The sequence below is a fragment of the Choloepus didactylus genome, chromosome 1, assembly GCF_015220235.1.
Source record: "Choloepus didactylus isolate mChoDid1 chromosome 1, mChoDid1.pri, whole genome shotgun sequence".
NCBI classification, from domain to species: Eukaryota; Metazoa; Chordata; class Mammalia; order Pilosa; family Megalonychidae; genus Choloepus; species Choloepus didactylus.
In genome coordinates this window covers 144,294,431-144,309,641 of record NC_051307.1, presented here as the reverse complement: position 1 = coordinate 144,309,641, position 15,211 = coordinate 144,294,431, and the positions used below count along the sequence as shown (strand labels likewise).

At 42.0% G+C, this 15,211-nt stretch overlaps 1 protein-coding gene across 2 annotated transcripts in view; it reads right to left on the bottom strand.

Annotated features, from left to right (window-relative positions):
• Nucleotides 1-1,730: 1,730 nt before the first annotated feature.
• The window catches only part of CLRN1 (clarin 1), a 37,956-nt gene continuing 24,475 nt past the window's right edge, over nt 1,731-15,211 (bottom strand). Inside the window, exons 2-4 of one of the 2 annotated variants that reach the window (XM_037842669.1) lie at nt 14,745-14,924; nt 2,709-2,845; nt 1,731-1,751 (exon numbers count right to left, since the gene is read on the bottom strand). In XM_037842669.1, the coding sequence (XP_037698597.1) occupies nt 1,731-1,751; nt 2,709-2,845; nt 14,745-14,924 (338 nt within the window). Of the gene's footprint in view, nt 1,752-2,579; nt 2,846-14,744; nt 14,925-15,211 lie in introns of those variants that run through there. The other variant, XM_037842661.1, reaches the window with a different exon arrangement.

Sequence of the window (15,211 nt, the reverse complement as noted above, 5' to 3'; positions counted from 1 at the left end):
GCAAATCACCAGATCAAACCAAGAACGCTGAAATGGCAGGGGTTCCAGAATATCAAAATAAAGAGGGGGCAGGGAGGTTAGTAAAGCGCCCCACCCCAGCAACCACACCACACCCGGGCTCTTGTTTGGGATTCCATAGATAAATTGTTGGGTGGAATAATCATTCTAAAGACATACTGACCTTGTACCTGTGGACCCCCTTGTCACCACTGTGAACCCCTCCTCTCTCCACTAGAATAGGGAGGGGCAGCAGCCCATTCTCCCCCTCCCCTCCCAGCTGCTCTCCCCGAAAGCCGGCAGAGGGAGAGGAAGAGAACAGCATTGCCCGTTGGTTGCCTGGATCGCCCTAGGACTGTGTAAAAGTGTGAGCCACCAGGCGGATTGATTAGCCTTGAACTCTTGTAAAGTGGCGAAAGGGCACCTGCCCTGGCTGTTCCTAGCAGATGAGATGACGAGAGTCAAGACCTTCGTAAGCTGTAAAGCCGGTACAGAGGTACGGTGTCCTCCTCATTTTAACCCACCCTGTCTTGCACTTGCTTTCACTTAGCTCTGAGGCTTCCTCCTATTTCAGTGAACCTGTCTTGCCCTCACAGGATCTGCCCCGAAGGATTTAGGATAGCTTTCATAGATCCTTCTCGCCACTTCTTCCCTGCTCCTTAAGTTCTGATACCCTCAAAGCTCCAGCGCGTTTGGCAAAGACCAGGAAACTAGCGCCAGCCCCGGCTTTGTGTTTGCTGCCCCTGCGCCAGCAGGGGGCCCCCGCGTCCTCGGGAGAGCGGCGCCTGACTCCCCGGGGAGGCCCGACGTGGGCTCCACGGCGCACAATGAATGCTGCGCCACCCTGGCCTTTGCGAACAACAAAAGAACGTCTTTTCTAAGGGATTCCTGAGGCCCCTTGTGCTCCTGCATCTCGCCTGAGAGAAGAGAAGGAGGCCATCTGAGTGCACTGCTCCGAGTGCCCAGATGTATCTTGTTTTATTATTGTGTGCCGCTCTCTTTGCAGCAAACTCTGGGGCGTCTCTAGGAGCCCTGCTTCTACTTCCCATCCAGGGAATGCTGTTGGTTTGCTTATTAGGTCCCCATTAGCTTTCCAGCTGCCGCCCTGAATTTTCTTTCTCTTTTAGTAGAACAGAAAACAACTAGGGACTTGTTTCCTAAAGAAGAAAACTCGGTTTTAGAAGGAGATTTTCAAATCTCTCAGAGGAGTGGGAGAGGTCAAATGGGAGCGAGGGGAACCTGGCCTTCGCGGACTTCAGGCTAATTACCCACAGTTGGTGACCCTCCCTTGTGTTCCCTGTCCATTCCTAGTTCCTAGTGCTTCTGCATTTAACCATTTTGGGCTGAAGACACCCAGAACTGGGCTCTATTAGCCAAACGAGCATCCCCTACATCTCTAGACTGGCTCAGAGGTCTTCTAGGAATTCTCCAGGTGTATTTTCTCAGTTCTGGTGGAGGGCTAGTATCTGGAGACTAAGGATTCGTTTTGAGGCCATGGCTAGGCCTGTGAACAAAAAATCATCAGAGCAAGTTATTTCTGAGATCTACAAGTAGTCCTTTCTTTCTTGGAAAGTGTTCCAAAAGGGAAAAAGTATCTTTTTTAAATGAGCACTTTGAAATCTCATGTGTGGGGCTAAGTACCCAACGTCTGTGGTCAGTTCCTGCGGTCTGTTCTCTGTCACCCATCTTCCTGGAGGGTCACAGGCTGAAGAGAGGAAGGGTGTGCTCCAGGCTCAGCTGTGGCCTTTGGTCAGCTTCAAATCAATTTTCTGGGTAATTCAGGAGAAAAAACAATTTTTTGACTTGGGTCATGCTTTGTGACAGCCAAACCAAATACCAGCAATAACACAGTGATACCACTGAAATCCCAGAATTTCATAATTGAAAATTAATGCTTGAGACACTGTAATTAGAAACAATAGCCCCCAGTGAGTCATTTTGTGTCAAGTTTTACTAGGAAGAATAATTTTTCATGATTCTTTGGTTGTCTCAGAAATTATTTCTGTTGAAAGTACTGTGTGAATGTAGTTGGGTCATAAGGGAACATGTTTTGCTCTTCTTTTTTTCTTTCAGAGGTTTTCAAATTTTGACCAATAAACAAGATTCATCAAAATGTGCTTTAAACAAATTTTTTGGCAAATTTTAGAGATGCTCATTTAATACACAATTCTATTAGGAAACTGATTCTAGCTCTGTTTTCTGATATCTGAGGTGACAAATGTACGGACTGATCAGAAGTAATACTTGTTTTTTAAAAATTTTATTGCAAGTGCTTTTTTATTTCTCTCCAATGGAACAGGCATCTTGCACTTTAATATGTATATGGAGTAGCGTGTTGTCCATTCTAGTCAACCACCTGGGAGAAGCAATTCCCCACCAGGTAAAACGTATTTCCATTGCCTTCCTGCTGCCTTCCTTACTTTCCAGCCTGTAACCTTAGCACATAATTCGTAAACATTTTCATGGAGGGTTTTGTTGTTTTTAATTTGTGCAGTTTAAAAGGATGGGCAAGGTTAACCATACCTCAGAGCCACCAAAGCAAGTTACTCCCTTACTTGGGAAATTACAGGAATGTTCGCATTTCAGTACATTAGATCAGCAGCTACATTAGTTGTCTCTGTGTCATTAGATTTTGCAAAAGGGAACTGAAATCCAGTGAGTCGTATTAGGAGCCCATTCAGAAAATGAACAAAAAAGCAGATGAAAACGACCCAGAACGAGGTGGTGTATTTTTCACTTTGTGTTTTGTAAGCATAAGTCCCTTCTTTATAATTTGCAATTTTTTCTGAGAGGTGGTGGATTTTCACTTCAGACGCAAACAATATCATGACGAGAAAGCCACAGGAGCCTGCAAAAGAAGGAACAAACAACATGTTGGGACAAATATTTCTTGATTGTAGGAGACACAGAAGAGGGTCAATGTGCAAACTGAAGAAAACCATTTATCATCATCCTCATTTGAATTGTTCTGAAAAAAGATGTCATTTCAAATTTGTATTCAGGAGCACAATTCTCCAACCTATGTGTGGTTGTGTTTAGTTTGTGATGGTGAGTGAGGGAGGTTTGTAAGGGGGTAGAATTGAGCTCCTTCTACAAAGATGGGAGATGTTCCTCTTTGCATGATGTGAAGGCTGAATATAACTTTCTTGAAACTTCTCTTCCTGCCAGGCTCAGATCAGTAGCTGAGAATATCCCCTTGTAAGATTTGTCAGCCTAACTATTTTTGTATTCTGAGTTTAAAACCAGAACTCTCCCCCCCGGCAAAACTGTCTTATTCCTTTATTGTGAGATCCTAACAAAAAAGCTTGCAGTGCTGTTTTCTCTTTACCTTTTATTTGAAAATTGTGGAGAAAATGCCATTGCTTTTACCGTAAGAGCCTTCTTTAAGAAGATGCTGAATTTCAGACTGAAGTGATACACTGGTATTTCCTTTAGAGCTTGAAAGGAAAATTCAAGCTCAGTTTCCTTTTCAAGTGTTAAATATTTTAAAAGCACTATTTTGTTAAGGAGACAGCATTGCAGTGAGTCTGCATTTCCAATTCTTAAAGTAAAAGTTGCTTGTGGCGTTTTAAGACCCAAAGCCTTTTGCCATACCTAACATTTCAGGCGTTGCAAGCTCCCAAGCTCCCAAAACAGACCGAGCTGGCCAGGACTTGAAAGGATGGTCTGGGGTTCTGCACTGGCTCTGGAGTTGCCCATAAAACATGCAGTCACCTTTGTCCCTTCAGAATCACAGGGCACAGAAACCCTGCCTGAGTCTCAGATGGCCCTTTGGTGGCGACTCAGAAACATAAAGGGAAAACAACTTGGTGTGAAATGGGGCTATTTTTGCTTCTCTTTCTCTGTCCATGGCTCTAAAAAGAAATGGGATCAAAGATCACAATTCGTGCCCCGCAGGCCAAAAGACCCATGTGGAGAGTTTCTTTTTCTGGCCTGGCAGCCAGGGAAGTGAAGAGAGGTGTGTAAGGGCTGTGAGTGTTGGTGAGAATGGGCCATAGCACATTTCCAGCACTGCCCTTACTGACACTGGGGGAAACAAGGGGTGCCCCTGCTTTGGATCCCACATTTAGAGGGTCCTGCTCTGGCCCTCTTCTGGAGAAGCTCCTTCCCATGGGCTGAGAAGTCCTTGAGGCCAATGGAAGGTGCCCATCTGGTGCCCACCTGGAGTCCCTGACCCACATTCTAGATGGAGCTCTGGGCTCCTGGGACCCTGGAATTCCTGCTCAAACAGCCCTGAGCCCATTCCCGGGGCCTGCCTGGGCCTCTTCCCTGGGTCAGTCCTCCCAAGAGTGGACTGGGTGGCTGGTGTTGTGTGGCCCTGAGGCCTGCGGAGTGGCCAGGGAGTAGCCATCTCAGGGGCGCTTTGTCAGAGTTTGAATATGCAGTGAGGGTCCACACAGGTATGCGGTGGGGCTAGAGCTGGGCCTGGGAATTGCAGAGGGCAGGTAAGGGGGCTGGCTCCTTTCACATCACTACATTCAGGGGCACAACTCCTAGGGGTCAAGAATTCTAAATTTGAATCTGACCTTCTAGCTCATTTTGGAGGGATGTTTGTCCAAGTAGAAGGGTAGAGTATGCTCTACTTAGCAGTTTGTTAGCTTACAACTTTTACGTGTTCTGCCCCCTGGTATGTGGGCTTCTACTCGTACTCTTGCCCCAGGCCTCACAAATGTTAAGAACAGGCCAGCATGTTTCCCTCCTCTTTCTCCCAGTTACATGTCTACACCAAGAGCTCAAAGTCAGCTGGAGCCATTTGGACAGATTCTCCATCTGTCTGTCCATCTGCCCAACACATTCCTGCTCACAAGAAAGGTTAGAGTAAACCAGGACTTTGGAAAGGCTGCCAAGTCTGGTTTGAGCTAGAATTTAGAATATAACCAAGCACTGGACTAGGTTTTGCTATCCAGTGTCTCACCTGAAGGCCCACAGCCATTTTCATTTTATCTGTCTGATTTCCCCACCATCTGGCTGGTGCTTTTTTTTTTTTTTTTTAATGGCTTGATTACAGAGTTAATTTAGACTGAATAGGATAGCTGAGTTATAGGGCTGTCAGGGTATGAATAATCAGTCAATTAACAGACACTTGTAATGTGCTAGACACTGTGTACTCATTACTCCCCTCTGTCTGGGCCTGTGGAATTGTGCTCCTCTCTCCTCCAGTTCTTACAATTTGGGGATAAGTAGGTCACAGCCAACAAGAGAGCTGTTGCTTCATCCCTGGCTGACCCTGAGGGTAACTATGTTTTTTTTAAAAAAAAAATTTATTATGATACCATACACCCAACACAAAAATTCCCATTTTAACCACTTTCAAGTACACAATTCAGAGGTATTAGTTATATTCACAATGTTGTGCTACCATAACCATCATCCATTACCAAAATTTTTACATCATACCAAACAGAAACTCTGTACCCATTAAACAACTCCCCAATTACCCCCACCCCAGCCCCTAGTAACCTCTAATCTACTTCCTGTTTCTATGAATTCGCTTATTCTAGGCATTTCACTTGAGCGAAATTTTACAATGTTTGTCCTCTTGTGTCTGGCTTATTTTACTCCACATCCACTTTAAGGTTCATCCATGTTGTCATAGGTATCAGAACTTCGTTCCTTTTTATGGCTGAATAAAAAGTATGCAAGGCCACATTTTGTTTATCCTTTCATCTGTTGATTGACACTCTGATTTGCATAACTATGCTTTTATGGGAGGTACAACCTGCCAGGTTCTGTGGGAATCCAGGGGTACCACGAGTTGAAGGAGAAGTTTGTCTTGAAAAGGGAAGAAATCTATGAAATGTTCTCTGATTATCACTAAGATCATATTCTGGGAAATAATAAATTAGAATTTCAATTCCATTTAAAGTATTGGCCAACATTTCCAGAAAGCTATCATGTCATCTTTAAACGCTCATACTTGAGGCATCCCATTTCCTGTACAAGATGATAAAATGATAATTTTCTTCAATTGGGGGTCTTGAGAGATGATAAATGGGAGTAGGAGAGCCACAACTTTGCAGATGCAGGTGCTAAATTTCTGTGAAATTATGCAAGCTTGCTACAAAGTTAGTAATGGAAGGTGAGGCCCCTAGTTGTGATTTTTTTCCCCAAATGGAATTTTTCCGACTCCCCACTGCTTCAGGGACTGAAGGCTACCATCCAGAAAGTGAGCCGAGGGAAAAGTAAACCAGCTAATTCCTCAGAGTAATTTGGGCTTGTGACTGGAGCAATTTGGTCATGTGTTTCCAAAGGGCAGGTGCAGACGAAGGAACAACACCTGTGGATTTAGCTTTTTCTCTCCATCTTCTGTGATGGATAGCTGAAGAGTCCACATCAAACATAAGTTTTACAAATGTCATATTATTGAGAAGGGGGTTAGTACAAAAGAGTGGTCTAAAATCACACTTATCTAATTTGAATTGATTTTCAGAAAAGAAAGCTATTAATTGTTACTAAGAAATATGCAAAGCTCCTTCAATTTTATTCATGTATGCAACAATTATTTATTGGGTGCCTACCTCACTGTTCTGGGTACTAGGGATAAAACACTGAACAAACGTGTAAAAATATGTCTTCAAAGAGCTCTCGGTGGAGACAGTGGAGAGAGAGGCAACAACAAGAAAGAGTGTAAATTCTATCATTTATCAGAGTGTGATATGTACTAAGGAGAATAAAATAAAGCAAGGAAGGGGGACAGAAAGGGTTGGGGAGGAATGGCCAGAGGAGGAGGCCACATGGAGAAAATGACATTTCAGTGCATCTTGAAGGAAGCGAGGGGCTGAGAAGTTGGATATTTGGGGGGAAGAACATTCCAGGCTGAGTGAACGGAGCATGCAAAGGAATCAGGTGGTTTGAGTAGAGAGAAGAGAGTAAGGGAAAGAGTCATAAGAGGTGAGCCGCCTGTGTGTGTGTCTGGGGTGGACACATCAAATGGTGCCTTGGAGGTCAAAGCAAGGGCTTAGGCCTTTACTCTAAATGAAATGGAAGAGAAGACACATGTGCACATTCTGAGTAAGGCAGGCATCTCTCTGCAACTGTGATAGGAAAAGATTGAGCATCTCATTGCACAGGGTCATGACTAAACCCTGTGCAAAGTGAGTTAAACAAAGCCTTCTGGCCCTGTCCTCGACTTGAGTGACCTAGAGTGCAATCTTCTCACTATACTTCTGCCCTTTCCATACCTGCCCTGAAAATGAAATTCCTTGCCCATAGACATTAAAGGCTAATGTTACTTTTCATTCTGTACCCCCTTTTCTAAGGTCTATGCTGGATATTTGCAGAATATTTTCCTTGCTAACTTTTCCTACCACCAATTCTTATCCTCTCTCTGGATCTGTGTCTTTGCCAGCTAGGCACCCCTGTATCTCCTTTTTGGGCTCCTGAACAATAGCTCCTCCATGAAGACTGAGTGGAAACAAGACGAATAATTTTTCCCTTCACCAACTGTAGAATAATATACTGAAGACATAGTACCAGGATATTATTAATACTGAAACTGATACCTAAGTAAGCATTCGTTTATTTTTGTTCTGTTCTTTATTTCCTGTCTTTGCATTTTATACGTGACTGCTTATTTGTATTCCATGCCCTAGTTGTAATTATCGTAATTAATTAGGCCCATACCAGTAGCATCTCCTTTTGAAAAAAGGCAGCAATTTTTTTTTGTTTGCCTTTCTTGGTATAACACATGACATGATGACATATGTAAGATGTAAGATACGTAAGGTGTAGTAAATACATTTTAGTGGTTTTCATCACCTCCAAAAGACCTGAGTCAAAACATTCCATGTTACCCTCAGAGTATTCATTGAACTATCTCAGATGTTCTATCACCCATATGTGGCCATCTTTCCATCTGTCATGTTCTTTTGCATGTAGATCTGTGTAAGACTCTCCACCGTCAACTGGGAAACTTCTAGAACAGGATATATAAAAGACATACCCTCAAATATCAGTCTTCCAATTTGAAACTGTAGCTTCAATAGCTGTACACTCAGCTCACTCTTTCCTGGCTCCCTCCCTTTCTCAATCTTCTTAATTTATTTGGAGAATATTATATGTGTCCTCCCACTGTTTATAAATCTTGAAGGAGGTTTGTTTTCAGCCTATTTTCCCTATTCTGCCTTCCTCTGCCTGCCACCTCCCACCCTGCTCCCATGTAGTCTCACCTGTTTACAAAGGTGGCCACCTGTTGACAAAGCTCCCTGTGGACCGGTACTTTTGAAACATTTGCCTTTCTTAGCCTCTGGAACACCACAGCCCCCTGGTTTTCCTTCTTCCTCTTTGGACATTTCTAGTCAGTCTCCTTTTCTCCTCAACCGTAAAAATTAACTGATGGTGTTCTTCAGGGATTGGTCCTAGGCCAATTTTTCCCTATCTACATTTTCTCCTAGGTGATCTCATCCATTTTCATTGCTCTAAATAATATCTATATTCTGACAACTCCTAAATTTATGTCTTTCATTTAGACTTCTTCTCTGAGGTCCAGACTCATATATCCAACTGGCTGTTTGACGTCTCCACTTGGACGTCTCATAGCAACACAAACTTGACATGCCCCAAATAGAACACTTGATTTTGAGTGCTAAGCTCTTCTCCTACCTCATTCTTACCCTAAACTACAAGTCTGCTTCTCTCCTATTCTGCTCCATCTTGGTTAATGCAACCCCACCATTCATTAATTGCTTAAGCTACCTGCAAAACGTTTTGGATCTACTTTCAGAATGTTTCAAAAATGCTATTCATCTCTCTCCCTCTCCACTGCAATCACCTAGTCTTTTACCAGTAGACAGATTTTTTTTTTTTTTTAAAAAAAGGTAAATTAGCTATCAGAAATCTTCAGAAAATCTCCCAAAACCTTCTTATTGCAATTGGTATCAATTCCATACTCCTTACTATGGCTTATTATGACTTTAACTGACTTTAACTGATCTCTCTAATCTTGTTTTTTGCATTTCTCCCCTCACTGCCTCCTAGCACATCAGAAGGCTGAGTTCCAAAGCTGAGCTCATTCCCTAGAGCCCACACATGGGCTCTCTCCTCTACTTGGGCAGCCCCCGGAGGAACTGCTCTTTTTCCTCTTGGGAACTCAGGCTACTTGAAGTAGTGTTACCTGACGATTATATCAAAGCTCAATACCCCCCTCAATCTTTATTAGAGCACCCTACTTTTCACTTGTAATTATTGCAATCTTTTATCACTCAATTATTTATGTATACTTTTGTTTGACCCTTCTGATAGATTGTTGGCTCCAGGAAGGCAGGTCACTAGTGCCTGTCATAATGGGTGACACATAATGGGCACTCAATCAATGTTTGTAGAATCAATGAAATATAACTACCTGTGTCAGAGGTTATCAACACTAGCTGCAAATTAGAATCACCTGAGAGAGATATTTTTAAAAAAACTCACAAAACCAGTGCTCAGGTCCTACCTTCAGAGGCTCTAATTTATTTAGTGTGGTGTGGGACCTGGCATCAGTATTTTAAGAAAGCTCTTCAGGTGATTCTAATGTATAGCTGGGAAAGAGAACCACAGCCCAAAATTAATGGTGAGCAACTGTTCAGGAACCACTGAAATCCTAACTTGGAGAAAAGACTCCTTAGACCCAGATTATAAATGACAAGTTGAGAAAGAGCAAATAAGGTGATCTGCATGGGTTCCATGGAATAATGATAGAAGAAGGCTGAGGTATATGGACCAAACTTTGAGTTCTGGAGGCCATGAGAAGTGGAAGGAATGTCTGTTTCAGGAAGGCAACAGGATATAAGGCCCTAAGTATGAGCAAGCTGTGGTGACTAAAACCACTGCTGGCTTTTTCCTTTTCTACCTCCAGGGTCTGGCATGTACCACACCTGGAGTCATAAGGAGATGCTCAGTATTATTAATCTGGGCAGAATGGAAGTTCCCAAATAGACAACTGGAAAGATCTCTTTTCCCTTTCCCCACTTTTTCATGCCTCATGTCCTTAATTCCCACCCTTCTAGCTGAAGAAATGGCCCTGGAATGGTATGAGCAAAAGGAGTAGTGATCATGGGAACCCACAGTAGGAGAGGTGAAAAAGAGAAAGGAGGTACAAGGGGGAAGGGATTTCTCTTTTGACTGTGAGTAGAGGCTGCCTGGGCAACATATACTGGTGAGGGAAGCTGGAGAAACCCATTGGAAGAGAACTGCCTCTGGTGTTCTCTGAATGGAGAGTAACTCATGCTTGAAATAACGGGCCCTCTACTCCAATATAGTCCTCTGATCTGTGAGTGTGTGATTCATTGGCTCACATTTCAAGTGTTTGTGATAAGTGATATAAAACCCCACCCTTCCACAATCTGGGTTTAAAGCTGGGTCTAGGATTGTTTAAATGTTTGAAAATGGATAGAAGTGATGGTAGCACAATACTGTAAGTGTGATTAACAGTGCTGAGCGTGAGTGTGGTTGAAAGGGGGACGTATAGGGTCATGTAGCCACTAGAAGGACAGCTAGAGGATAAAACATGGGACTGTATTTACAAAGTGAACCCTGCTGTGGACGATGACTGTGGTTAATTGTATAAATATAAGAAAGTTCTTACATAAACTAGAATAAATGTACATTACTATTACAAGGTGTTAATAATAGGATGGTATATGGAAAAAATACAATTAATGCAAACTATGGCTATAGTTAACAGTAACATTGTAATATTCTTTCATCAATTGTAACAAATGTATATACAAAAGCCAAGCATCAATAATGGGGGGTATAGAGGTATGGGATTTTTTTTTTCCTTTGGAGCAATGAGAATGTTCTCAAATTGATTGTGGTGGTGAATGCACAACTCTGTGATTCTATCTAGAGCCACCGATTGCACACCTTGGGTTGATTGTATGATGTGTCGATAAAACTGCTTAAAAAAAAAAAAAGCTGGGTCTACAAGAATATTATGCTTTTGGATAAACAGTTTTAAAACTCCAGGGTCTTCTAGTACCATATATGGATTTAAGGGCAATGAGATGGTGAAACCGCCCACCATCCCTTTCATTCTTTCTTTCTACTAAACCACTCCCCTTGCTTTATTCCACTCCGCCCTATTACTGCCCTAGTAAACACCCCAGCTCTTAGTAACGCCCTATCCCCATTTTTAACTTATGCCTTCCCAACCAATGCAAGCTGTACAAAATTAAAAAGTACCAGTTACTGCTGTCTGCACATGCGCAAAGCAGCAGCAATCTAACCTAAAGTAACCTAATGACATATAAGCCCTACAACCCCACCCTCCCGTCATACTGAGGCCGCCATTTTCTGATGGTGTGATGTGAGCAGGCATGATCCCTACTGCGCATGCTCCTCCTAGCCCTGCCTCCAACCCTACTTCATCTCACCTCACCCCCACCTCATGTCATCCCACCTCCCTAAGCCGTCCTCACTCCAGCTGAATAAAACCCTGCTTCTCTCCCAGCTGGGAGAGACAGATTTGAGCCTTGCCTCCTGTCTGCTTTCTAGGCTGCCTCACAATCAACTCTTTCTGTCCTCGAAATCCTGGTGTCATAGCACTGACTTATATGCACATCCCGCAGTGAGCCTACTTGCTTGAAAAAAACAGTCTGTGATTCAAGAGTGACCTGTTTATCCCAGAGGTTATAAACTGTCAGTCCATCTGACCTTCAAACATGTTTAGTTGTCATACACAGTTTGAGAAAATTATTGAAAATTTTGGTATTTAAGAAGAAGGACTTGAGCCTTGGGGAAAAAAAAACTGGGTGATCTGGAAATTCTGTTCTTCATCCATCTTCAGACATGAATCTGAAGCTGGCTCCTTCTCTTACTTTGTTTCTCTCTTGTTTCATACACAAACCTTTATTAAGCATCTCTTTTTGCAATGAGTTCAAAGATGAATAAGAAATATTATAATCATAGAGTCTGTTTGTAACTGCATATATTTGTGTTCTCAGGCTCTCCATTATACTAGACTTGGCCAAAGACTGAGGTAATATCTGGGACTTGGATTCAATTCTGCATTATCTGAATCATCTTGCTTTTCAAATGCCAAAAGTTTGTCCATCAGAACTGTCAAATAATTTGACCTCCAAATGGGCTGTTCTTCTGAATTTCATTCAGAAATGGGAGTGCTAGATGGCTGTGCCAGTTAAAACGCGGTTGTGTCTCAGCTCCAAACCTGCTCTTCTATTCTCTGCTTTGTGATGCTGGGTCAATTCTCCACTAACTTTGGTCGTGCTTTGTCAAGTCATGGTTAGGCTTTGCCCATGGAGAGCACCAGAGGGAGATGGAAGGCGGGAGAGGGTAGAATGGGTCCTGCCCCTTCCACTTTGCTTGCTAACCTGCCAGCATTGCTGCAGTATTTGCACTTGTCCCCCAGCAACAGCACTGGGCAGTTTCCCACTCCTTTCCATACTCCCAGAACTGCCGTATGCTTCAGGGTTCCCAGAGCAGCCGGACAAGGCCCTCGCCTCAAAGGTCTGAAACCCAGCACCCCAGAACTTCTAGGTTCTGGTAACCCCAAACTCCTCTCCTTGTCCCTCAGGTCCTAGGGATGATAGATGCTTTCTGAAATTACCGGCTTTAGGTTACCTTAGGGTCTCCTTTCTGTTTTCTGATTTTTTTTTTTTGGTCTTCCAAAACCTGTTTAGTCAATTTCCTCTAGCACTAGTTTTCAAACTTGGGTACATCAGAATTCCCTGAAGGACTTGTTAAAACACAGATTTCTGGGTCCCATACCCAGAGTTTTTATTGAGTAAGTCTGGGGTGAAACCTGATAATTTGCTTTTATATCACGTTCCCAGTAATGCAAATGCTGCTGGTCTGGGGACCACACTTTGAGAACCACTGCCCTACATTAGATTCCCTTTCTGAAAACAGTGTGCATTTTGTTTTCTAGCTGGACCCTGACTGATTCAATGGCATTGCTAAAATCGCACACCACCTGATGGATCAGTTTGGTTTTGGATATTTGGTGGGGGGAAGTAATCCTAATACTCACTTGTAAAGTGGACCTTCACATCAGATTGAGTCACTATCTTGGTCTCTCTGTCTGCACTCTGCACCTGTGCTTTTGCTCTTCTGCCCTGGTTGCAAAACCTTTGCCTTCTTTTATGCCAATCCATCCCATCCTTCCTGGCTCAAATCCTACCCTCTCTTTTGCTCTGCTCTGCTAATTCCATCCCATCAGAACCCCGATTTCTCTAACCTACATCATTTAAGTGACCATGCTAACACCACCTTTTAGACTAGTTCTTTCAATTCAACCAAATATGTATTGAATTGTATATTGTGTGCAGAGCTTTATACTGATGTTCTTGCCAGAGACACAACGATCAGGATTTAGACCCTGCCTTCATAAGGTAATCGTATGGGTACAATTTAAATTTGTATTATATGCTTGTGAAAGATATGGAGAAAATATTATCAGCATTTCTACTAGAGAGAGACCTGCTTTGGTTGGTTGAATAATTTGATTAGCAAGAGGCTGATGAGGTAAGACCTCAGGATGTGTGCACAAGTAACGATGGAGGCTGCACTGCCTTCTAAGAAAAGTGAGCCCCTGTTAAGTAAAGGGCTTTGCTGTTCTGAGAGGGATCTAGTCACGTTCGTGGCTGGAGTTGAATTGTGCGGAGGAAGGGAGAAGATCACAAGAAAGAAAGGGCCCTGCTGCCTGGTGGCCGCCAGCCAACGGGGAACTTCAGGGGAAAACAGAACAGTCAAATTGGGATTTTCATTACGTTGTTTGCTTGGTGTGAGTTGTAATCTCTCTTTATCTCTCTATGAAAGCGTCAATGAAATTACTTCCTTTCTGGGAACATGGCAAACTGTTAAATCTTTTTGCGTGTTTGAAGTGGGATGAAGTCAGAGTCCTCCCATAGAAGGAAAGCCAGATGTAAGTTAAGTATTTGTTTTTCATTTTTTCATTTTTCTTCTCTCCTCCTTGCAAATATATCCTAAGCATCCTGTGGTATTGACTGGATTTTATATTCTTTGCCATCATCCCTGGTTATTGAGTAACACATATTTATCAGTGAACTAATTTCTGGGTTTAGCATTTATTCTTGCCCAGGCAGATCTAACACGAGGCTACAGAAAGTGTACACAGGCCTGAAGATGAACACTTATATGTGGTGGAACACTGGCCCTTTACTCTTGTTTGATGGCATTTATTTATTTTTCTGATTATGAATAAGTAAATGTACATTATTGAACATTTGGAAATATTGCAAAGTGTGAGCAAAAAAAAAAAATCACCCATAGTTTTACTGCTGAGAGATAATCACAACCAACAGAATGGAGTCTCTCTCTCTAAAATATATTATGTATATATAGAGAGAGGCTTTAAAAAGAGAGAATGTGTATATGTGTATGTGTATATATATATACACACACACACAATTTATAATATATTGTATATTTTATATGTATATTTTCTCCGTATTTTCATATATATATATATAATCATATTGGTTCATATGTTTATCAAATCCTGCATACCGCTTGTTTCACTTAATGTTTTGATTGAAGCATTTCTCCTTTTGATTACATCTTCAAAAATCTAATTTAATGTTAGCATAATATTTATTCATTTAGGCTACTATAACATATTTCTTGAATTCCCTCTTGTTAGATTATTATGGTTCTCCCCACTTTTTGCTATCATGTGTAATGCTACAGTGAATATCTATGTACATGTCCTGTAACTTCATATTTGGGTAGGCTTCTCTGAGGCTGAAAAGCACATTTGTCTTCAGAGGTAGAATTCTGTCACTTACCTGAAATGAAGCTCAAAAGATATAACCCTAGTGGACCGTGCAGCGTTTCAAAGGGCTTGCCAAAAGCATTGTACATGAAAAAGGCTGTTTCCACCATGGTCAATACAATGAGGATTGTAGAGAAGAGAATGACATTGACATGGATGCTCACTGGGATAGCTTTGAGCAAATCTGGGAAAACTGAAGATAAAACAACAGAAGTTTGATTGTTGGTAGCTGAAAGTGTCATTTTAAAAATTAAAAACCACTTACTTTTTTTTTAACTTCAAAAATCACCATAATCATATGAATATATATTCTCACCAATTTAAGGGATTTACAAAAAGTTTTAAAGACGGGATCATTTTCTAGAATTTGATTAAAAACTAGCAAAATGAAAATATTAGGCAATTTTTTCTGCCCTTGGTCATATATAATTGTTCAAATAAACAAGTAATGGCTTTATAACAAAAAACCATACATTTTGA